At 34.4% G+C, this 26184-nt stretch overlaps 1 protein-coding gene across 5 annotated transcripts in view; it reads right to left on the bottom strand.

The window, feature by feature from the left end:
• Nucleotides 1–26184, bottom strand: part of RAPGEF2 (Rap guanine nucleotide exchange factor 2) — a 229864-nt gene that overhangs the window by 18318 nt on the left and 185362 nt on the right. For all 5 annotated transcript variants that reach the window (XM_040626406.1, XM_040626407.1, XM_040626408.1 and 2 more), the window contains 10 exons: nucleotides 19440–19617; nucleotides 13631–13767; nucleotides 12913–13071; nucleotides 8026–8178; nucleotides 7585–7749; nucleotides 4902–5009; nucleotides 4610–4813; nucleotides 4402–4510; nucleotides 3679–3925; nucleotides 502–659 (listed from right to left, as the gene is read on the bottom strand). In XM_040626406.1, the coding sequence (XP_040482340.1) occupies nucleotides 502–659; nucleotides 3679–3925; nucleotides 4402–4510; nucleotides 4610–4813; nucleotides 4902–5009; nucleotides 7585–7749; nucleotides 8026–8178; nucleotides 12913–13071; nucleotides 13631–13767; nucleotides 19440–19617 (1618 nt within the window). The remainder of the gene's footprint in view (nucleotides 1–501; nucleotides 660–3678; nucleotides 3926–4401; nucleotides 4511–4609; nucleotides 4814–4901; nucleotides 5010–7584; nucleotides 7750–8025; nucleotides 8179–12912; nucleotides 13072–13630; nucleotides 13768–19439; nucleotides 19618–26184) is intronic.

Here is a 26184-nt window from a genome sequence, read left to right as displayed (position 1 = left end):
CGCATGAACACATTTTCCCCTGTAGATAACTGAAACCTGATCCACAGACAAACGCAAACATATCAGTACACAACCAGAGCACATAAGATTGTTAGGTTGTTAGCATAGCCAGAAAAAAAAAAAAAAAGATTGTCAGGTTGGTAGCAAAAAATATAAAATTTAAATCTAAAGTTCTTTATTATACTGAAAATTCATTAAGCTAACCTAAAATACTCCTTTTACTCTATTTATTTAATATGGTTAGTAATAACCTGCATCGTATGTGTTATCTTCATTTTATGAAAGAGAAAACAAGTTCAGAGAGACTGATTTGCCCACGACCATATCAAATTAGTCTCAAGAATAAAAAAGAACTGATTCCAGCTGTTTGAAATTTAACGTTCATTCTGACTTTCAGCATTTGACATAATCCATTCCAGACCAGAGCACAGAGCATTATACCATTTCGTTAGAAGCAAACAGAGCCTACGAGAAAACCGTAGCAGCGTGGGCGGGGCTCACCGGGAGTAGTACTGAAGTCTAAGATGCGATGATGTGACTGCAGCAAGTCGGGATTGCTGGATGACAAGGTTCCACTGACGGGCAGCGCCGTTGGGATGTGCTTCGTCTGCCTCAATCCCACTATGCTGTCGTCTTGAGACTGACCAATCCCAATATCACTGAACAAAGAAGAAAAGTTAAAAAATCAATGATCCACAAGAAAAAAGGTTATAGCTCATTGATATGTAATAGACGCAGACCCTAAATAAACCATATTTCCTAAGACTTGCAGTTCATTTAAAAGTACCGGTAATAAATTTGGTTGAAAACTGCAATAGCAACTACTGCTTACGTGTATGTAACTCAACTTATCTTGCTGTTTCTTAAGCATATGTTACTCCCAAACCTATGTCTTTTTCACTAGACAAAGCATAACAAATACTAGTAGTTTATCAGTATATTCAAGAGAAGATAAGCTTCTTGTGACTCCTGGAAATAGATTTAAGAAAAAGCACATTGAAAAGAGTGCATTTAGTTTCATTCGATTGATGATTTATGCATCAGAATGATAAATTATTTTATAATCTGATCTTTAAAAACTGAAAAAAATGGAGTAAAATGAACAGAGGGGAAAAAAAATCCAAGCTGTCCTAATTTCATCCTTCAGTGTTTCAGAGAAATAAATGAAATCACTATGGAGTCAAATGTAAAGAAACCCTGACACAGACAGTATTTCTTAATTATACAAAGCAAAAAAAGCAGTGATTCATGGTGGTATTTCTTAACATCAAAGAAGAGGCAATGGAAATCCAATGACTCACTTTTAATTGTCTACTCAAAATTTCTAGTTAGACATTTAAGTTCCCAGAGAAATATTGCTTATTATTGATAGCTACAAAATTAGTTCCATTTCTAAAAAGTCTCTTACTGTGGACAATTTTTAAAAAGTGGTTTAATAACATATGAAAATTATTTCTAGAATTGAAGGGTCAACTGTTTCCAAAATAAAACATTAAAATTAAAATAAGCATGGACACACACAAAATAACTAGATCATAAGCAAATGATTAGAGTTCTAACTATAATTTTCTTGCCTCACCCTTGTCTTCCCCCTCTGTTCATATTACTCCACCATGCCTATCTTTGCCAATTTGCCATCATCTAGCATCTTAGCTTTTGTAATACTGACAGTGTTTGGGAGGGGAGGGAACTACAGTATATCTAGAAGATTTGTCTAATTGACTAGGGGATTAGTGGCTTTGTTAAAAAAAAAAAAAATCTTTGTGAACACATGCTGATTTCTAGGAGAGCAAAGTTTAAGTAGTAACTAATATTAAATCAAGTCTATCATACCATATAATAGATCCTACAGTTTACTGAGCCTTCTTTTAAATATAATTTTTTTTCATTTCAGTTGCTTTAGATATATGAATTATTTCAAAGCAAATGTCACAATAAAATACCTAAAGGAGGCATGCATGTTCTTAAATACAAATTAAGATGTTTCCACAGTGTTTCAAAATCAACACATCTCATTATCTTCTTTTCCCTTCTCCAGCTTTTGGATATCTTTTTAAATACACATAGAACAAAATTATACATAGTATTCTCATACTGTGTTCCTTGCCAACATCCTGTACTGTGGATGGCTTATATCCCAGTTCTTACATGTCACGTTTCTATTAATACTTGCCAGGGTCATGCTGACTTTTATTTAACTTTTTTTAAGGTTCATATTTAACTCATGGTCAAATATGACTGTAGAATTTTTTTGTTATTGTACTGCTAATAATTCTACATTTAAGTAATTTATTTTTTTGCCCATTTAAAAATAAGTTTTTTTTTTTTTTATCTAGAATGGTCACTTTAAAAATCAATTTCTATTTTCTGTAATGTTAATAAGCCTAATCCATCATTTATTAGGAACTTAATATAAACATGTTCTCAAGTCTATAAATAAAACCATCATACTCATTACTTATCCTTAGATCTCTGTTGTAGAAGTCTATTTAGCTGATACAAACCCACCAATCTTTCTAGTTCAGTGGGGACAACACAGGCTTGACACTTCCATTAATACTATATTTTGGGCCATCTCTCTAATCTGTGGATAAAAAATGTATCTGAAATGGAATTTAATAAATGTTTGATATAGTTCTGAATGTATCTACTGTTCCTCTAGAAGACCCATTATATTATCAAAGAAAGAAAAAATAAGCTACACGTTTTGAACTTATATCATTGTAGTTTGAAGAATATAAAATAAACGCATTTGGTGCACCCATGTTATTTATTTATGATTTATTTAGGAATGTACGCGCACATGCACAAGTGAGGGGAGGGGCAGAGAGAGAAGCAGACTCCTCGCTGGGCATGGAGCCAGACGCCACCAATCCCTGGACCCTGAGGCCATGACCTGAGCTAAAATCAAGAGTCGGAGCCTGAACCAACTGAGCCACCCAGGGGTATCACATCCAGGTTATTTAACGTTAAAAACAAAAACTTTGGCTACTGGTAGTCGAGTTTTATAAAAGATTTCTAGACTCAGAGGAGCTAAAATGAAGAAATAACCAAGTAAACAGGAAAACAAACGAGACTTAAAAACTGTGACACCTACAACTTTGTCTAGTCTGAGCTCCTGGCATAAAAAAGCAGCCCAGAAGAGATTCAAGAATACACCTGACATTCTGACTGTAGAGCCCATTGAGAGAAGGAAAGGAGTTCTGTGCTTGGTGGGTGATATCTTGGCATCAATTAAATAACTGAAAACAGAGAGAGGAAAAAAGAGAATGGCAAGGATGAATAGTAGCACCTAGAAGAAGCAATGATTTGGTTGTCAAAGAGCAGATACAAAGAGAAGATATCCAGAAACAAAGAAAAAGTAGCAAAAACAACTCCAAATCATGGGTGAAACAGGAGCAAACACACATTCTTAATTTTTTTAAGTGCAAATGATTAAAAAAAAGTTCAAATGAGGAAGTGCTAAACTATCTCTAATGAAGCCTGGGTTGGGCAAGTAAGGGGCAAATATATGAGATTAAAATCAACATGGTTATTTAATATTGCTTCTAAGATAGCTCAGCTATAAAAGCTCAGAACATTTTTTAGATTAATGAGTAAATATTAATTATATCACTACCTTTGCATATCATTTTAACACAATAAAATAACGCACAGAAAATTTACACAGACACTTACTTATATGGTTTCTGTGGCAAGATACTGATCCGAGTCTTGTCGAGTATCTTTTTTAGCTTGTTCCTTCCTCCAACAGTATTGGCTTTACTTTTTTTATTTACTTTTTCAAGTCCTATCACCTGTTCTACATCTACAGCGAGATCTGGAATGGAGTAACGACTGGCCTTTTTGATGTCTCCAATTTTGGGAAGGTGAGGGGCACCATTTCTTTTTTCTTCTGACAATCTTGTTAGGAGTTCTTTAAATACTAAAATGGAAAGAAACACCAAAAAACACCCATCATAAGAAATCAAAGCAATTCAAAGGAAACTGTAGGGCCTGGAAATAGGTGAGAAGTAGACACTTCAGCTATCAAAACTACACTCCTATTGAAAAACACGACCCCAATGAATAAATGACACCAAGAATCTGTGTTCTTATGTTGCTCTATCACTTCCACTCAGAATGACTTAAAATACAGTAGTATTTATAGGTATTTAACATAATGGATGTTTAAAACATCTATCAATAAAAATAATTTTTATGGTCCTCAAGTAAGTAGATTTTGTTTTAGACCTACTTACATACTTACATAATTAATATCTATCTATATACACACATTTTAGTATATTTTTATTCTTATATTTGAAATATTACTTATAAAAATGACTTTTTTCATGATTAAGACCTAAATGTGAAAAAAAACCAAAAGGAGAAAAATGAAAAGTATGCAAAACTACTTACCAAATAGATTGGTTTTCACAGTGATCGATAAATGTGTGTTATTTCTAAGAATTTCCATGGCTTTTGACAGCTGAATATTTTCAAAGTTTTGACCATTTACTTCTAATATCTAAAAATAAAATTATGAAATTTATTTCAGCATCCCAATGGACTGAAGAAAAAAAGACACCAATATTCACCCTTAAGTTTGGATTTAGAAATATCATACCTGATCCCCTCGTTTCAAGCCTGCTTCAGTTGCTTTGCTCCCTGAATCTACACTGTCAACAAAGATTCCAAATCCCTTCTCTGAGCCACCAAGTAAGATAAAAGGCAAAGGAGCTTCTCGGGATGGTTTCGTTAACGTCATCAATCTTCTTTTTGCTTTAGCTGCACATGCAATATTTAACAGCCTTAGATGTCCACCCATTTTCTATAAAAGTTCAGAAAGAGTGGTTTCAAAAATAGGCTGAACTAAATGAACTTAAAATTGATGACTTTTTAAAAATCACAAATATTACCTCTCTTTCCAGGTTATTTTCAAATTCTTCTAGAAATCGAGTCATTGCTGGATCTCCTTCAAAGTCATTGAAGTGATTATTCACCCACAATAATACTACCCGTGTAACCTGAAAAATAAATTGTTTCCAACAGGTTTTCTTTTCAGTGCTAAAAATGTGCAATTAAAGTCATTTCAAAAAAAGATATCTAACAATTTACTTAATAACAATGGACAATAAACTAACAGTAAAACTCCTCACGGCAAGCATTTTATTCATAAGAAAATGACCTTCTGAAAAAATATATATAATGAATACAGACTTTTTGTTGTTTTGCCAAGAAGGGTTTTGAATCTGTGAAGGATGGTATTTATATCTTGTTTACTCTCAAAACATATTTGAAACTGGTCACAATAAAAACAAAACTATGATAAAACCAAAATAAATTAATACAAGACAAAAGAAGACAGAAACTAAAAAATAATGGCAGAGGGCAGAATAGACAACAGGAATGGATAGTATTAGGCCTAGAAAGATCTACAAGGGAACAAGTTGTAAAAGGAAGGAGCTAGCTGGGAGTTATTGGGAATTACATCTTACTTGCTAACATTAAGATTTAGGAGGCTTTTAACATCTACAAAAATTCAGGAAAAATGAGTAGCCTTTCTTACACTGCACACTTGTTTTCACAGAGCACTACAGCTCCTTTATACAGACACACAGTTAGAGAATATTTGCGTTGTACTGAGCAAGAAGTGTGTGACATTCATTAGACTCTAAGTTCCACGTGGACAGCTTTATCTAGTTCTACGGACATCCTTAAGACTTATTACAAAGCCTGGCATGGAGTGAATTCTCAACAATATTTTACGAAACGGGGACGCCTGGGTGGCTCAGCTGGTTAAGCGCCTGACTCTTGATTTTGGCTCAGGTCATGACCTCAGGATTATGAGATCAAGCGCCCTGCGTTGGACTCAGTGCTGGACATAGAGCCTGCTTAAGATTCTCTCTCCCTCCCCTCCTCCTCTGCTCCCCACTCATGCACTCGCTCTAAAAAAAAAAAATAATAATTTTTTTTTTACTAAATGAAGTGAGTATAACTGCTCCTTTAAATATAAAAGTACTTGTTTTATTTAGGAGCTTAATTTTCTGAATTTTAAATAACTTAAAAGAAATTTTCCATAGAATTGTTTTTAAACATCTTAACCTCTAATCAAACCATCTAACTTTTTAATTAAAGTGAGAAAATTAAGCATGGTATTCTTTTAGTAGCAGAGAAACAAAGGTGACGGTATATAATTTTTTTTTTAAGATTTTATTTATTCGAGAGAGAGCACTAAGAGGGAGGGGGACAGCAGGAGAGGGAGAAGAAGACTCCCCAACACGGGGCTTGATCCCAACACCCTGGGATCATGACCTGAGCCGAAGGCAGACACTTAACTGACTGAGCCACCCAGGCGCCCCTAGTTAATTTTTTTTTTAAAGTTGTTATTTTTAAGTAATCTCGACACACAACATGGGGCTCAAACTTACAACCCCAAGATCGACAGTCGCATGCTCTTCTGACTGAGCCAGGCAGGCGCCCTGGTATATAGTTAATTTCTAACTATAGTTAAAATACTAGTTATAGTTAATATACACTTAGGAGCCAAGTTTTGATATTTATATTAATTTTTGGTCTATCGCTATTGTCCATTTTTCAAATTTAGGAAACCCGGATTATCTCCCTTGAAACTATATCTAACACATAACCTTTTCATAAAATTAAAATTTCATAGCTGAGAAGTCAACTTGAAAGTCTTACTAGACTATTAGAGGTTAGAAAACTGAGATTCATGAATCATAAGTTGAATATTACCAACTACCACCACCAACAAACAACTTTTAAAATGTATCATGTGTTAAGATGTATTAAGTGAATTGAGTCAGGCACTACAAAAAGAACTTTACTTGTATTATTCACATTCACAATAACCCCAAAGGCTGTAGATTATTCATTTTACAAGTAAATAACTGATTGTCAGGAGGGTCAGATGACACATAAAGTACATGGCAGAGTTAATACTCAAACTAAGTTTTGACAACTGGAGAGTTTGGCTCAGCTCTTCTGGGCTTATGACTCTCAGAATATGAAATGAAAAGCATCGCTGTCCAAACAATTTCTCTAAGGCCACAGAGCTAGTTAGTGGCAGGAGCAGCAGGAGAACTTGGGGGCTTTTCACTGTTGGTCTCCTGTTCTGGATCTTCTTGCCTGTGTTCCCAAGTCTGTCTCATGTAAATCAGACTGTCACATAAAAGGAGAAACTGAATATAGGCTGATTAACTCACACACACATCTCTCAGGATGTAGTTTATCATCTAATCTGGCCTTGACAGAACTCTCAAGAGCTCCTAAAGGAGTCTGTTTAGAATTAGATTCCTGGGGCGGACCGACCAGCAATGCTTACAATAAAATGCTGCTCTGGTGCCAATTTAAAAACTGCAACTTTCACAGCATATACTGACCATTTACCCAAGCAGAGAATGCAGATTCCAGTGGAACTCAGGAGTGTGGGGGTTGCATCATTTTTTGGGGTTAAAAAGTACATTCTCTTATTGCATTAAAAAAAATTGAACATAGCTAGTGTGATACATATTAAAGTATCTCTAAGTTTCTATCTGAATATTTCACATTTAAAAGCCAAACTAGAATATATTTTCCGACCTTATCCCTGAGGCTCGGGTCATTAAACCACTCCAATAACTTTTTGCCCACTTCCATTGGGCTAGAAAGAAAAGTCCTATAGGTCAACAGGAAGTCCTCTATGAATGTTGGATCCACCACCGAATGCTCTTCCACCAAATGCATTGTTAATCTTTCTGAGGTGCCCTGTAACAAATAAAAGCTTTCATCACTAATCCTGCATAAGTATCATCTATATGGTACCTTAATGCCAAATTGTCAACATAACGACCTGGGTAGTCGTATATATAATGCTTTATAAAACTGCTGTTCATCAGGAAGTATAAAGATTTTTTTTTAACAACTGATAACTTTTAAGAGAAATCATACATAAAAATGTGGTATGTGGAATCTTAAGTTGTCATAACTAACTGATACTGCCAAAAAAATCCTTCCCACGAGATGGAGGCATGTCTGTCTTACCTTGATGACGATGTGTCCCTTTCTTGTTCCGGTTCTATCAAGTTCTCGGTGTTCTTTTACCATAACAATTTCTCCTTCCTCCTCAACCTTTTGCATGTTCTTTTCTACTTGGTTGAGAATACGGCAATAATCCTGCTGGGCTATACAGACAAACTGCAATAAAATGTAAGTCACATGTTACTGATGAAGTGCTTGCAAGAAACCTAGCAGTACTAATCATTCAGTGTTTTAAATATTTAACACGGACATTTTTCCATGTCTTTCCCATACTCTCTAAATGAATGCAGTAATGAACCTTAATCAGACTTCTCTACTTTTTAATGTATTTCTTCCTTGGTCAAATCAAGTTTCATTTTTTAGTATATTTATATGTGGTTTATATTAAAAATCCTAACAATTTTAAAAATCAGAAGATAAAATTAGAAGAGTCCTTTTTCATGCCTCTTCTTTGATGGAGGAATCTTAGGAGGATATATTTAAGAACATAATTACCATTTAGTGGGTTTTACAAGTTAGAAAAGATTTTTAAAAGCAACGATTTTAAAATAAAGAAGGTTTTCTTAAAAGATCAAAATTCAAAGATACCCATGGAATAGAAATTATAAATTTGATAATTATACTGATAAGAAATCAGTTTAGAAAGTTTATTCAAAAAAGGTCCACAAAACAAGCCACCTACTTGTTAAACTCAAGTCATTACTCCTTGTAAGTAGTATTAAGGATAATCCTTGCTCTTAAACAAAGTTAAAAATAACATGCACATCAAGCCATTACTCCTCCACGACCCCAAATACAAAAATATCAGGGCTTAGAGCAAACCATTAAATTACATTTCTTAGTAATTTTAAAAAGAAAGTGAAGAATGAATTATACAAATCACTTAATGCACAAAATAAACAGAAGCCAGTGAGGAGGAGACAAGAGTTAGATTCTAAAGAAAGAAAGAATCATTGTCTTCTCTGATTTTTGAAGAATTTATTCTCATTTTGCAAATGAAAAAAGCATGGACATTTCTTTTTCTCCATTAATGTGAAAAGACGAAAAAAGGGGATGGTTAAATTATAGCATATAGAAGATAAAATATGACACAGCCATCCAAAATTATATTTTCATAGAATATTTACAGTTTTGACTTAATGTTCATGATAGCACATTTTTTTAAAAAAGATGCAAAACCAAATGTTATAATAACTATAATGAAGACAACATGATGATGGCCATCATTTTGTGGTAGCCTTATGGGAACGTTCTCGATTTATCCTCTTGATCATCCCATTAGGAGGTACTACTATTATCTCCACTGTACAGATGAAGAAACAGCTGTACCAACAACCTGATTTGCCCAGTGTCTCATAGTTACACACTTGCTAATTAAAAAAAAAAAAATATACACCCACATCAAAATCTTGGAATGAAATATTACAAAGTGTTAAGAATTATTATTTCTGAGCAAGCAAATTACAAGTGACTTTCATTTTATTTAAAATACTTTTCTATATTTTCCATACTTTCTGTACAACTAGTAAAGTTATTTTTAAAAAGAAACAGCAGCATGTCATACTTGAAAAACAGCATATTACAATATTAAGTTTCCTCCAGAGCTGGTTGATATAATCTCATTAATTTTCCGATTAAGAATTTGGAATCAAAAAGTTAAAATTCTAAGGACATAGGCTTTTCTTGTAATTACATATAGTTTAATTTTTTTAAAAACCTTAAAAACAAACCCATTTCTGTAATGCTGACCACAGGTGTATGCATGTTTTGAAATACATGGTCCTTAGTCCCTTGTCTCAAAAATAGTTTATTTTTTTCTTTTTATAGGGCACCAAAATTGCTCTCTAAGCCTCCAAATACTTTTAGGTGATCTTTCTTATACTCAGTTTCAGAGAAAACAATTATATATTGTATCTTCTCATTTATCTCCTAAAAAAGAAATACATCTATGAGTTAAAAGGAGTAAACAGGGAAAAGAAAATACTTTTAGAAGAGAAACACACTAAAATTAATCTTGACTAAGGATTTAAGGAAATTAGAATAAGCCTAATTTGAAATGCTTAATGCCTAGTCAAACATTTTTGGCACTTCGTCTGTACCAAACTGAAAAGTACCATCCAAAAAGAAAATAAAACCCGACTGACTTTCTAATATGGCCACACATACCTAAAAAGAAATAAATTTTAGATGAAAACATTTATCAATATTTTTATTAGATTTATTTTTGCTTTAAGAAGTTAATAGATCTAATAAGAAATTCATGTGTAAAACATAATTTTAATTGGTACGATGAAACCAGATGAAAAATTGTGAATTATGTATATAATTGTTTTGGTAAGGGTTTATACTTTCAGATAGCTGTTAACACATGAAAGTGATATATGACCTTGGCATTCTGATATAAAATAAAAATTCAAACAAGAGTTTGCTTACAAAAGGCCAAAGGCAGTTCCTATTGCAGGACTGGTTTTGGGGCAGATGACACCACAACTGATATGTAGAAGAGAACTTACAGATGATAAAAGGATGAAGTAAAATTAAACCTCAGCCATAATACAGTATTGTCAACTTTAAATTTATCCATGCAACTTTCACCAAAGCCACTTAAATTCAAGGTGTCATTAGTTCCCATGGTCTCTGAAAAAGGTGAGTCTAACAGGTTTACCTTAAGAGGTTAGACCTATTTAAACGAGGGCACTTTGCAGTCTGTAAGGGAAATTCATACCTAATTTTTCACACAGGTATCCAAGTGTTCATTCCCCAATGAAGGGGGTAGGGCAGGGCTAAGCAATGCCTGACGTGTCACTGGCAGGCCTAAGACACAGGCAGTGGAGAAGGAAAAAGGGAGAAGGAAAAAGAACATAGGAGAGTAGAAGAGGAGAAAAGGAAAAGACGGATAGGAAGTGAGAAGAAAAAATGAAAAAGGCACATATGGGAAGCGGAAACCATTACCAACTGCCGGCTACCACAGGGTGTCTATATGCAGCCCTGCCTTTGTACTTCAAACCAAACAGGGGAACAAGAATAGACAAGGAAGGAAAGAACTGAGAGAGGAGCCTACGAAGGAGGGATCCAGAGCAAAATACAACTTTGAGCATGTCTTGGGATCCAAATAAACAGAAATGTTAAATTTAATCCACTCATTGTAAGCCACTTAGGCTTAATGCGAGCTCAACTCCATATCATATTACCCAGTATTTATTTTCAGAACCCACTGGAATGTAAGAAAATTACGGCCAGTCCTAGGTGAAGTTGCTTCTTGGTAAAGAGAGCACCATTTTTGTTCATTTCATTCAATAACTGTTAAATGCCTACAGTGTGCTCAGGAGAATGACGTAAATGTATGGAGGGCATCTTACGGCTGAATGAAAATATGATTCTCATTGTTTCCCTTACTTTCTCTAAGAAGAGGATGATCTGATGTGTACTTTCTGAGAGATACAGGACATTTTAACAGAAACACACTAAACTACTAGACCAAAACAAGTGTTTACGTTAAATGGTCTAACTTTATTCTCCATCGTTGTTTTACTGCTGAGGGAATGAATGTCAGGTCTGAGCAGACGAGTCAGTGGAGGTACAAGAGGGATTCTTGAAACCCCTGATTTAACATGTTCCTTTTACGGTGGCTTAGAGCGGAGTGGAGGGGAAGAAAGACTGACTTTCACCCCTGACCTTCTTTGTATATCTGGCAACCTGTATCAGGAGCTACAGGAGTCTAGGTATCTTAATGAGAATTTTCTTTTGGGTCTATCTTGCTAACAAGGGGTTTCCCACCAATTCCTCATCCAGTAAATAGATTAGACTTTCTTCCCTGACATCTACTTCCTCTACTTTTCCCAAAACTCCCAGGTAAGTATTTAATGTTACCTGGTAAATCTGATATTACTGAGGCATTCTATAATATTCAGTCATATAATATTTTTATCAATTATTCTGAAACATTTCTATGCCTCTAACATCACTTCAGTTCCATGATTATAAATTTCTAACAAAAGGGGCTGGCCAATTAAGACATATTAATGTAATCAATGAATTCTCAGAAATAAAGTTACTTTTTAACTTGCCCTTTAAGGGCAGAGACTGACTAAAATGCTCTAGTAATGCCAACATGTCCCAGGGAGGAACTGATAAGAGATACTAGAATGGGGAAACCTTTAACAAATTTCTAGTTTGTTTTGGACTAAGTATGGCTTTATTATTTTTGGGTGTACAGTTCCAGAGCTGAAAAAATCACAAATGATCTCTTTTACAAACACATTTCCAGGCCAAATAATGACATCAAGATTTACCTACCATTTTGTTTTCTTTTATTATGCTAAATAATTGAGAGTTGACTATATTTAGAATGTTCTTCTGGCATTAGTATTCAAAACACTGAACACAGCCATTTATTTTTTCTCTACAATGCTTGCTGAAGGAATTATTTGGCAACATTATTTTGATTCTCTAGGTAAGACCACTTCATTTATAGCCATGGTCATTTTCTCTTTTGGTAAGTAAAATGCTCAAAATGAAAACTTAAATGAGTACTATTTTACATTTATCAGACACTATAAGAATTATAGAACACCTACGTATGCGGAGTTCAAACAACCTTTTTTTTCTTTTAAGTAAGCTCTATGTCCAACGTGGGTCTTGAACTCATGACCCGAGATCAAGAGTCACATGCTCTACAGACTGAGTCAGCCAGGTGCCCCGAGTTCAAACAACTTTAAGGAAAATTTATTTTTAATTTCCTGGGGCATGATAACACTAAAAGTAATAGTTCTACTTTAAAATCTTATTTATAACTCTAAAAGACAACCTATTTATATAGGCAGAAAAATCTTACCCCAATGACATATATGTGTTAAGCATAAAATATACATTTTTAATGATATTTTATACCTGGCAGTCATCCACTTTTGTTCTCATGACTCCTTTCATGTATTCTTTGTCCATGGTAGGAGAGACACCAAAACTATTTCCCATACATAATATTTCTGCTTTTCCATCTGGATAAGTTACTTCCACAGAACCATTCAGAATCACTGACCAGGAATCCAGCTAATTCAAAAAAATGAAGACAAAGCAGAAAATCATGGTCATGCAGCTGTAAATGCTAGAATGGTCCCTACAAATGATTTAGCAGATCTTTCACTTTAACGCTGGAATAACTCAAGTAAAATGAACTGTTTACTAAACTCAAAGAACAAGGAATATAGCAAAGCACAGCCACGTATCTATGTTTTCCACACGCCCAGCAAAGGGTACATGCCATTCTGCTCTTTTAATTTGACCTTGGATATTCTTCTCTAAAATGACACAAGGAAAAAGAATTCCTCTGTTCCCCAAAACATATGTAAGCAATATGAAATGATTGCCATTGCCTCAATAAGATCATTTTGTTCTGACAAAATGCACATTATGAACATTTAAAGTTACAAAAATCTGAAAAGTTAATTCATCAAAGTATTTCTACCAGTATCATATGAGAAATATTATTATAAAAATAATGGATTTGGAATACTTTGACCTAACAATAAGTGTATCACAATTCTTGAATTATTCAAATTAATTGTTGCTTATTTCCTTAAGAAGAAAAAATAAGAATTGGTTCACTGACCTCTTCACCATCATTTAGCACTATGGTCCCAGCTCTTTCCACCACTGCAAACACCATCACGGCACAGAGTTCTCGCCTCACCGACATTGTCATATTGGCAAAAGCAGGCAACTGGTGCATAAATTCTAACAGTTGTTCTGAAAGGCAAAAGATATTATAAACATTACAGCTTTTTTTAAAAAGCAAGCATTCAAAAAGAATGCTCGAGAGTTCTTTTTAAATGTCCTACAGACCTGCCCACTGGAAAACAAAATTATTTCAAATATTGTTAGTACAAAAGTTGGATTTCTTGCAGGTATACAAAGAATTGTGACTGTGGAAATGGTGACATTTACTTAGTGATTTAGGGACAAGAGTATACACTGTAATTCAAATTCTAATGGGAATGAAGAAACTAACAAACTTCAAATGGGAAATTTCTGTTGAAAATGAGCTGTGATCTTATTAAGGTTAATTAAACGGTAAAAAATAAACTGAATTGAAAGAGAGCTCTGAGAATTCTCCAAAAAGTCAGTAGGTCTATTCTAGTGCTTTTTGGGCAAGTAGATGTCCAAAACAGCAGAAATAACTACTTTCAATCTAAAGACAGTCCAGGATTTAGAAACCAAAGGATATTTTCTATGAATGAAGACAAATCTATAAAAATTAATCGACCTAAAAAAATTTACAACACTATGTGAGAAATACAAATGGAAATTGACATAGTATTTTTTATTCCACAGATTGGCCAAAAAAGATAAAAGTTTGATTACTCTTCCTATTGACAATGCTGTGGAGAAACATCTAAAAACTTTGATACATTTCTAGCTGTTGACAAGATGGATGACTTCATAGTCTTTTCTAGTCCTGTGGTCTCTATTTTTAATTTTCTCTATTATTAGGTAGCTTTACTAATTACTTACTAAGTTCTTTCCTTACTCCTCACCATGGCTCTATGAGGCACACATTTTCTTTCTCATTTCACAGGGAGGAAGCAGGTTCAAAGATGTAATTAGGAGGTGGCAGGGATATGACTCAGGACTGCCTGCCCCCAAAGCTTCTGCTGGACATTATAGGTAGCGATAAAGAGCACAAGATGCATGTCAGACATCATTTGAATACTTATTCGTTATATTACTTTGGGAAAGCTGATTGATTTCCTTAAGCATGTTTCTGTTACTTGTGAAAGAATAATATACAGTTGTGACAATAAAATGAAATAGAGATAATAAAGTCCTTAGCACAGAGTAAATACTCAATAAATAAGAACTGCTATTCTTGTCATTATTATCATATATCATTCAAACTTTTGGCTGAGTAAAAATTCTGGTTCATTTTTCTTGTCCTCACATAATGAAACTGTCCCTATGCACATTCCATCTATCTATTAGGATTTAGTGACACATTTTATGTTATTGGATATACAGTTGTTAATTGCAAAAAACAACACAGAACAGAAAGATATATTCTGTGAAAACATTGTATTTCCAGAAGGTCAGACTGAGTGTTTTTCCTTGGTCCAGCTGGGTAATGTCTCCTCTGATTAGACCTTATGTCATTCCTCCTGTATAAGACTTCTCATAACACAGGGTGCTTCAGAATCAGAATAACAACGGTAGGTGGTACCCAGTGTTCTTAAACCTGACCCAGACTGATGTGCCAGGAAATCAATTTACTGTTGCAATCAGCATTTTTTTTTTTTTTTTGCAACCAGCATTTTTTAAAAAGAGAGAGAGAATCAAAGCACATCACCTATAGAAAAGTTCTGTTTACTGAAATTTTTATTTCTGGAATGAGTAGGTGCATTTGTGTCATGCCATAAAATATATCTATTCTTAGGGACAGCGATGAAGCAATTTTATTATCACTTCAAGAGGTGACCCATATCTATTATATATGGGAGGTAAGAATCATTGTTTTACAAATGCACTGACCTTTTGATTTGAAACATAAAGGCAAATGTATTAGCCTGGTCCTCTGACTAGCATGTCACTGTTAGTTCTTCAGGTACCAGTTCTATTTTCTTCAGCTATCAGTCCCGGACCCCTCACCAAAGGTATTAGAATATTATCTGTAGAACACATATTTTGTTTTTCCCCCTCCCCTACTGACACTAAATTTCCTCAGACAAATGAAGATTTATGGTCTTAAGAATATATGAGACCAGAAATTGTCAGAAATGTTTTAAATTTAACATAATATGTTTAGGCAACAATAAGTCAAATTACAACCACATACTTGATTGAAGAATATGAACCATATGAATATGAAGTATAAAAATATATTCAACTAGGGCCGCCTGGGTGGGTTAGTTGGTTAAGCATCTGCCTTCGGCTCAGGTCATGATCCCGGGGTCCTGGGATGGAGTCCTGCACCGGGTTCCCTGCTGGGCGGGAAGCCTGCTTCTCCCTCCCCCACTCCCCGTTTGTGTTCCCTCTCTCGCTGTCTCTCTGTCAAATAAATAAATAAAATCTTAAAAAAACAAAACGACAGGATAGAAAATATCTGTGCCTCACATATAATGTAGATAAATAATAAAAAGGCAGAAAAGATGTAATTATAGTAATGTACATAATTCTTTAGGTTCCATTGAAAAACTAAAGATAAATAAATGCTTAACCAGATGGCATCTAAGAGTTTTTGAGGCTCTCAAAGATTCAATAATGCTGTTGCTGGTTTTGTAGTAACTTCTGTTTAGTACACTGGAGAATTAGAGCAATTAAAAAAATAAAAAATTTCTATCACTAGTCATCAAAAAATAAATAAAAATAAAATGAAGCATTTGGTTATCAGGACTCAACAGAAACTCTGGTAATGCCACAGGCATCACACAGAGGTAAGGAATTCAGAGCCTGTAATGAGTAATAAGATAATTCCCTGGACATGGAAAGCAGCAGCCATGGATTGGAGAAGCAGGACTACTTTCTTCTATATTGCTTGGAAGAATCTATTAGAATAATATATTATTTAATACTATTTTATTTTGTTAGGAAAGGAATATTTGTTTATAAAAAAAGACATTTTTCAAAACTTTTTTCTAGTCAGTGTGACACACAGAAGAGCCAGATAATCAACTTACAGACACCACGAAATACGTCAGTATAGAAATTATCTTATTTGCTTTGGTTTAATTTTATATAAGAAATGATTACTATTAAGGGTTTTTTTTTTTTTTAATCTGTGGAGTTTTTCTGATGGTGTATTAAAGGGGAGGAAAAAGAATTCTGTGGAAAGGATCTTGGAAGTAGGTCTCTACCTTATGTATCAAGGCATCAAAGCAAAAATTTAAATTCACAACCATTCAATAATTGAGGACATACAAAGTTATGAGTTGGAAAGCAGAAATCAATAAAGTCCCTTCCTTCAAAGCACGTAAACAGAGATACACATACCCAAGAATCTATGGGAATCCAAACGCAAATTTTTAAATTCTTGTGGTTTTTAAAGTAAGATCAAAGATTAACAATTTCATTTGATTCAACTTAAACCCCTCACCCCCGCCCTGACACACCATTCCTTCACTTTTTTGTGGGGGTAGAGGAAGGTGGTTAGGAAGAGAGGCATGCAGAGAAATCATCAATTAAACAGAAGTTTGTAGTTTATATGAAAGGTGTCTGTTGTAACTAAACACTGGAGGATGAGTTAAGATTTAACAAGAGTAACAGCAAAAGAGCTAAAGAGTTCTCACATGTGGTTTTGTTTTGAGGAGTTAGAATATAAGATCTTACAAGATCTCTTGTAGGCCAAACAACACTCATGAGGCCTTAATAATGATTTATTATTTTAAATAAAAGTATATCTGATGGAGGCAAGCATCAGAATCATCGCTGCTTACAAGTGAATTGGTATTCAAGTAAACGTTATTCACTGGAGATTATATCAACAAGCCCATTAAAAAAAAAAAAAAGATAGCTTTGTATTCTTTTGTAGGAATCAGCATAGCTTTTGCTTTCCAGAAATTGTGGAAAAGAAAGGTTCTTAGATATGAAGTGAAAATTTTAAATTTCCAGGAATGACATTTTTAATAATCACTATTTTCTTTCATAACTATACAAAAATGAACATATTCAAAAAGATGATATATTAAGTTACAAAAGAATAATTTCCACATCAATAAGCATCATAAGCAATGTTCAATCTAATTAAAAAAACCCTACAAACAAGGATCTTGGATTAAGATGGCAAACTGAACATACTTCCAATTTCACTTTCTCTTTAAAATTACAATAAAAAGATTTTTGAAAAGAAGTCTGCAAGGACAAAGAGAATAGGACGGTGAAACACAACTTTGGACACTTGAAACCAAATGCATGTGTAAGTGGTATCAGACACGAGAGAGTGAAACCCAGTGTTTTAGCAGGTAAAACAGAACCACTCTCATTTATGCTACAGAACCCTCAAAAGGCTTATGAACTGCCAGCACCTTTGGAATGGGAGTGGAAGTGGTAGAGAAGGAAATGGTCTGGAGTCAAGGGTGGACATCTGTGAAGCCATTAAGTCCCTTCCTCTAGCAGAATTACCCAGAAAGGATTAACACAGAACACACTCTTTACTGGGGGCCAAGACAAAGGTGGCTTCCTCTTTTCACTTCCTTCAGGTCTGAGCCCTTCAATTTAAGGGCATTACTAGCCATTCCTTCCTAAAACAGATTCCTGTTCAGTTCATTCCCCAACCTCCATCACTCCCTAATCCCCACTTTATTCTGCAACAGAGCAAGGACCTTACCTGCCTTGCTCCCCACTGAGTTGCCAGGACCTAGAAACATGTTCAGCACATCGAAGGCGTTCAATCGCATTAGCTGAATGAACGAATGGTTACCAACAAGTGATATTCACCCTAACTACTTAGCAATTCCTACAACTTTTAAAATTATATTTTAAATGTCTAATACTACTTGTTGTATTTTTGTCCTTAATTTTCTAGCATAGGTATATAGCGTAAGTAGTAAAAGAGTTTCTTCTTCATGTTTGTTTCCCTCAAAACACATGCAACTGGCCACTTACAACTATGCCTGTACTGTCCTCTATCTAATCCCAACAGATCCAGTTCCTTTAATTTGTCTTCAAATATATATTGGCCCAAAAAGAGTGACAGAGTAGTAGGACAGATCATCTGGGCTCAGCCAAGGATGGTTACAGATTCCAGGCCTGTGATGGAAAGATGATCCACAGAAGTTGCTCTGACTCCTCGTAAGGAAGAAGCTGGATGCAGAAGGCACACTCAAACACTCAACCATTATTATATAGTCAGCTCCTGCTCTGATAGGAAAGTGGGTAAAGGGAACTTCAGGGATGGGGAAAAGAGATACAAAGCCACTTCAATTTCTAACCTTAGGATGCACTTAAAGTCTCAACCCCCCAAAGCTCATAGGCTGCTAACTCAACATTTTGTAGTCTTCTTTCACTCAGTCCCATCTTGGTATGGAACCACAGCAGAAGCAAACATGACAATTTTACCAACTGTCATTGGCTAGTATTTATATACAGAAAACATAAGCTTAATAGGAATAGTGCTCACAAGAAAAATAATAGAAGTAACACTGTTTGGAAGACTACTTTTATTTATTTTTTTGTCATAAAGTAAACTAAGAAGGGGCCCACGGGGAAGGGTTGTATTAGGAAGTTTTATTATTTGTAGACTCCAGAACATAACTGAATAAAATTGATTCTTTTCAATTTTTTTGCAACAAAAGCTACTTACTGTTTATGCAAGGGCAATTTATAAATTAATAACTTCTTAAAGTTTACTATTCTTGGACTCTATTTCATCAGATCATTTTACCCTAAATTTTTAAAATTGCTCTTAGATTCATTTTCTCATTCAAACTTACCAATGTCATCGTCTGTCCTGTCAATTGGATCCTTCTCTAGACAGTCTCTCACGATGTCCCTGCTCATCAGAGGATCTGACGCCCTCTCAATGTCTTCTTCGTCATCATCGTCCTCAGAATCCACTGCTGTTTCTGGCAACCCACTCAGGTCCATATCACCAGCCTCACTTTCTGTGGCCTTAAAAGCGATCAAAACAATTTTTTTAAACTGTTTTAGGTAAATGTTTTGTACTCAAAGGAAATAAGGACAAGTCTAATTTGAAATATTAAAACTGTAGTATATTAATCTGTCTATAACTAAGCATGTATTCAATATCAAGAAATATTAATGCACCAGGCACTATGTAAAAGGATTTATTTCAACAAAATAGGAGTGACTTTATCTCCTGTTACATTTCTAGTTAGGATTAATGATCTTATCTCAATAATTCTGATTTCTTATGTGAGCTGTCATATGTACTTGAAACAGTAGATTCAAGAAAAAGACAGTGTTTGTTTTTACTCCATTTTTCCAAGAGAATGGCTTAAGCTAAGAGCGTAAGGGTAACAAATGATTCTGAGCAATTCCTTCCCCAAAAGAATAGGTGTGGACCGACTAATGCCAAGAAGACTAAACAACTTCTCTCCTATTAGATGGTCTTTATGGAAAAGTGAATCATAAATCAAAGGTAACTTAATAAGTGTGTGAACAAAACATTAACATTTAGTGTGACTAACTTGATGTCCGCTCTCCAACTACAAAATACCGAAAAATATTAAAAGACCATATGCCTAAGGTAACACATTCTTTCTTCATTCCTCAACACAGGAATATATCACAGGTGACCGTACCACCAAATTTCAAGTAATCAAGACAAACTCTAGTACTTGAATTTTTTCTTAGTCACTAGAGTCACAGATTTCAAAACGATCTCTTCTGTCGGGTGATCTCAAGGCTAGAACAGTTATCCTATTTAGGTCATTCTATAGCCTGTTGTGATTATCACCGCAATAATACGTATAAATGTTACCATATTGGCCTTGACATTATATACCCAGAATTCACTGTTGAAGCATAATAAGAGTGAATTCAATTAAATATTAACTGCGCAGGGGCTCCTGGGTTGCACAGCTGTTAAGCGTCTGCCTTCGGCTCAGGGCGTGATCCCGGCGTTATGGGATCGAGCCCCACATCTGGCTCCTCCGCTGGGAGCCTGCTTCTTCCTCTCCCACTCCCCCTGCCTGTGTTCCCTCTCTCGCTGGCTGCCTCTCTCTCTCCGTCAAATAAATAAATAAAATCTTAAAAAAAAAAAATTAACTGCGTAAGTCTTAAACATCACAAACATGTTTTGCCAGATAAAATATTAAATGCTTGAAACCAGTTTGTTTTAAAACCATTATCTTTGTAGAAAACATGTATTATAAAGTTAACTAACTTCGAATAACTTGCAGTCCACGTGGTTTCCAAAAACAATAAAGACATACTGAAGAGTAGGCAAAAGCACATTAAAAACAAAAGATAAAAACGTAACATGTTGAGCCGGAGCATCATCACCACCACCATCTAACACCAGATACTTACACTGTGCCAGGAACTGCTCTGTTTTATATATATTAGCTCATTTAATCCACAAAGCAATCCTACGAATAAGTACCATTATGGATTTTTATTATTATTCAAACATTCAGGTAAAGAGAAATTATTTTTCCAAGGTCATGTTGCTGATAAACTGCAGAATCAAAATTAGAACCCAGGAATTGACTCTACAGTCTTAACCACACCTAATCTGCCTCTTTGTAACAGATACTTACATATGAACGTGGCTTATATAAGGATCTGTACTTTTTCTGTAATTTAGCTTAAGTCGATACTTAAAGAAAAATTTTATTATTTTCTTGTCAACAAAGTTACACTTTTCTCAAGTCTTGGTTTATACTGCTGAACGTAAGATTTAATCCTACCTTTTGAAGCAATACAAACAGGTGTTAATATTTTCTGAAGTTTAACAAAAAGAATTTTAATCACATGCTTAGTTCTTTAGGTACAATTTCCTGAACTAAAATACAAACATGGTAAGAAAAACCTTAGGGGAAAATAAGTGAAGACAGAATACCTAATGAAGACAGAATAATTAAAAATGGAACACCTAATATCTACAAAAGTTCTTTAAGTAATGGCCTTAATAAATATCGCAGCAGGGGTTAAGACCACTATCAGCAGAGGTGCTCTAGGTGGGAGAGCAGTAAGACCCCAGAATTAACTGTGGCACACTCCTAGTTTAAATTCAGAATTCACAGAATTGTCTCTAGATTGTAGAATGAAACGGAGGTAGAACTTGACAGGATGGAGTACGCCAAGACTGTGATCAGAGAAATGAGGCCAACCCTGTTATTATCACCACCTTACTTGTGAAATCTAGAAACGTGACAACATGCTAATGTGTGCTACGCTTACATTTTCACCCCGGTTTCGTCTTAACATTGAAGATTATTATTCATCACCTTATATTTTCAGATATACAATCAGTCCTCCCTCTATATATTCTTTAATATTAGCCTGGAGTGAAGAAGGGACACTACTGGAGACAGAAAACAAAACAAAACAAAAAAACTTCTAAGTAACATAGTTATACAGTTTTTCTTTAATTTTTAAACACCTAACATACAGTAAGAGATAAAAAAGATATTTCATACCATCCCAAAGAAATCATTACTGTCATTTAAATGAATTATATTTAAATCTTAAATAGAACAAAAAGACTTTTTTTTTTTTTAAGTAAGCTCTGTGTCCAACATGGGACTTGAACTCAGGACTCCAACATCAAGAGTCGCATGCTCTATTGATGGAGCCAGCCAGGCATCCCGGAACAAAAAGATCTTTAAGTGGGAACTGGGTTAATCTCTTCAAAACTGAACCCTCCACCCCATTTGGGTAAATGATCATTAGTTGTTTTCTTATTATGTGTATTCCATCCTTAAACAAATTATTCATGAAATAACATTCACTAAACCAGTAACTTATTTTTTAAAATAAATATCCGTTATATTTTAAAATGCTACAGAATTCTCTTAATTTTTTTTTTTTTTAATCTTTAAGTAAGCCCTAGGCCCAACGGGGGCTTGAACTCACGACCCTGACTGAGATCAAGAGTTGCATGCTGTACTGAGTGAGCCAGCCAGGTGCCCCTACAGAATTCCTTTTAATAATACCATTTAAATAGAACTTGGGAAACAGTTTTTTAGGAGTCTACTAATTCCATAATATTACTGTTTCATGAACAATGAAATGTTTGGAGACTGGAGTTAAAAGTTTAATGAACAAACACCAACTTGTCTATAGGAGAAGTGTACTAAGCTAAGGAGTGCCTGGAACCTAGTAGTTACTGAATTTACATTTGCTAAACGAATAAACTCACAGATTAGTTATTCAAATCTCAGCTTTACTATTTACAATGTGACTTTAGCAAAGTTACTTAACCTCTATGAACCTAGTTTTATCAGTAAACTAGAGTTATATCTTCCCACTCACAGGACTATTCTTGACTCAAATGAGAAAGAAAAGAAAGCTCATTACAGCTACTTCAAAAGTCAGTCCCTTCCTGGGGCACCTGGGGGGCTCAGGTCATGATCCTGCGATTGAACCCCATGTCAGGCTCCCTATTCAGCGACGAGTCTGCTTCTCCCTCTGCCCCTCACCCCACTCATGCTCTCTTTCTCTATCTCCCTCTCAAAGAAATAATAAAATAAAATCTTTAAAAAAAGGGTCAGTCCCTTCCTCAAGGGGACACTTTTTTTTTACATCAGCACTGGCATACCTTTGTCTCTTCCCATACCCGTAATGAAGCTTACACACAATTTATAGTGGCAGAATTTTCAAAAAAAACCCAAAACTCTGTTAAATACTGCAACCTCTTACTGTAAAAATGTCTCAGGCTAATTGAGACTTAAATTCAGGCTAAATGGTTCATGCGGTAATTATGAAAACAGTGGTCCTACACTGAACGACTGCCACGTAGCCAGCACTAGAGTAGGTGCTTTTACCACGTAATCATCCTCGCATCAATTCGGCAAATTGGGATTATTACTCCTACTTTTCAGATGAGAAAATACTAGGAAAATCAAATTGTTCAGTGTAAACAAAACCAAACCTAGTAATTGTACTGGGACTTAAAATCAGGTCTGACCAATACAAACTAGTAAATACTCTGCACTGTAATACTTTGCCCAGTTTTCTCAATAGACTGTCTTCATAAAGAAAATAGTTAAATCATTAATCATCAGGGAAAAGCAAATCAAAACCACAATGAGATATCACCTTACACCTGTCAGAATGGCTAGACTCACAAAGACAAAAAAAAAAAAACAAGTGTTGGCGACAATGTGGAGAAAAAGGAACCCTTGTGCACTGTTGCTGGGAATGTAAATGTGAAAAACAGTATGGGGGTTCCTGAACAAATTAAAAATAGAAATACTATATGATCCAATAATTCTATTACTGGGTATTTACCCAAAGAGAATGGAAACACTAATTCAAAAGGATACATTCATTCCTATGTTTATTGCAACATTATTTACAATAGCCTTGATAAGGAAGTAACCCAAATGTATACTGACAGATGAGTGGATAAAGATGTGGTGTGGGCACACGCACACTGGAATATTACTCAGCCATAAAAAGGAATGAGATCTTGCCTTGCCATTTGTGACAACATGGATGGACCTATAGGGTATTATGCTAAGTGAAATAAGTCAAAGAAAGACAAATGCCACATGATTTCACTTACATGTGGATCTAAAAAACAAAACGAATAAACAAACAAAAAACAGAAACAGACCTATAAATACAGAGGACAAACTGATGCCTGCCAGAGAGGGAAGGGGGTTGGGAAGATGGGCAAAATGGGTGAAGGGGAGTGGGAGATATAGACTTCCAGTTACAGAATGAATAGGCTGGGAGAGTAAAAGTTACAGACAGTATAAGGAATATAGTCAATAGTACTGTAATAACATTGTATGGTGACAAATGGTAGCTACACTAGTGGTGAACATAGCATAATTTACTGACTTGTGGAATCACTATGTTGTACACATGAAACTAATGTAATGATGTAACACTGTGTCAACTATACTAAAAAATAGTTCAAATATAATAAAGCAATGAAATGTTTTCTGCTTTGCTAAGTCATAAAACATAAAATTTTAAATATATATATTTATATATAAACATAAATAAAATGCTTGCTATTTGCTAGTTTCCTCCGAACTATACTAAGATTAATGCTAGTCTTTAAACCCTTTTATTCTAAATAAAGATAAGCACACAGGCACTTTATATTTTAAAAGTATTTGATTATATATGTCTCAGGAGCAAGAAGATAGATTTACATCATTCAGTTAGGCAAATAACTCCTGTCCTAAATTATAGATTTAGGTGTACATTATAGTTAAATAGTAATACTCTCAAAAAAACTAGTAATATTTTCAGATCAATGCCAAAAGCTCTATGATTTACTGAAGTCAAAAGGGACTATATATATTGTATTATGAATACAGTTCTTAAGAGATTATTTTGGATTTTTAAAGGACATGAGGAAAATGAACAGAGGAGTTACTAAATGCCATAAAGCTCCAGAGAAGCATTAATTTAACTAAAATAAAAATAACTACTACATGTTTTATCAAGTACTCAATCACTTATGAAAAAAGTTTTTGGTTATTAAATATACCATGAATATCCTCATGTTTGAAAGACTTGCTTAATAAGCATTCTTGATGTACATGAATTTTGTGCAGAATTTCAAACATACATATTTAACCCAAATAGCACCTAAGTCAGACCCTGATATAAATTTAGGCTACAAGAAGGTTATATTGAATGCTAATGCTGATGATAATTTAACCAAGACAACGAGTAGGAACTACCTACAAAACCATATATATGTAGAAAGTATGAAAATATATTTGGAAATAAGTATAATGCTTGCAATAATTTTAGTTTCTATATTATAAGTTATGCTTTTTCTAATTTTACACATCATTTTTTAAAATTTCAAATAGGCTTTAAAAATATATTTATGCCTAAAAGACAGGAACAATTTTACAGCTTTTAGTATAAATTGTTAGGTTTCTTTCCAAAAACGATAATCCTAACAGGTATAAGAATGTCTATCTGTAAATATTTATTATAAGTAAGAAAGTCTGTGCTAATTTGACAGGAAAATATCATATTTAATCCTCATATACTCAATTACTAATATGTTTTGAAATATTTTATTTAAGATACAGATATCTACATGTACTCTTTTGCAAATTACCTACTCTTGTCCTTTGAATATTGTTATATGGTGAGCTGAGTATTTTTCTTATTAATTTGCATAAGTGAATTGTATTCTGACTTTAAATCTTTGTCTCAAATGATCTTTTAATTATTAAACTTTTTTGATGATTATGCCATTATGAGTTTGCTCTTTAGTTTATCTGGAATTTAATCTTAATTATGATATAAAGTGAGACTACAGAGGTGCCTGGGTAGCTCAGTCGATTAAGCGTCTGACTCTTGGTTTTGGCTCAGGTCATGATCTCAGAGTGATTAGATTGATCCCTGCGTCGGGTTCTGTGCTTAGCACGGAATCGGCTTGAGATTCTCTGCTTTTCCCTCTTCTTCTGCCCCTCCCCTGCTTGCACTCTTTCTTCCTCTCAAAAATAAATAAAAATAAATAAATAATTTAAAAAAAAAAACAAAAAAAATAAAGTGAGATTATAAAGT

Source organism: Ursus maritimus, unplaced genomic scaffold, assembly GCF_017311325.1.
Source record: "Ursus maritimus isolate PB19 unplaced genomic scaffold, ASM1731132v1 scaffold_11, whole genome shotgun sequence".
NCBI classification, from domain to species: Eukaryota; Metazoa; Chordata; class Mammalia; order Carnivora; family Ursidae; genus Ursus; species Ursus maritimus.
Note: the sequence above shows the minus strand (reverse complement) of the source record. Positions and strands in the feature narration are given on the sequence as shown.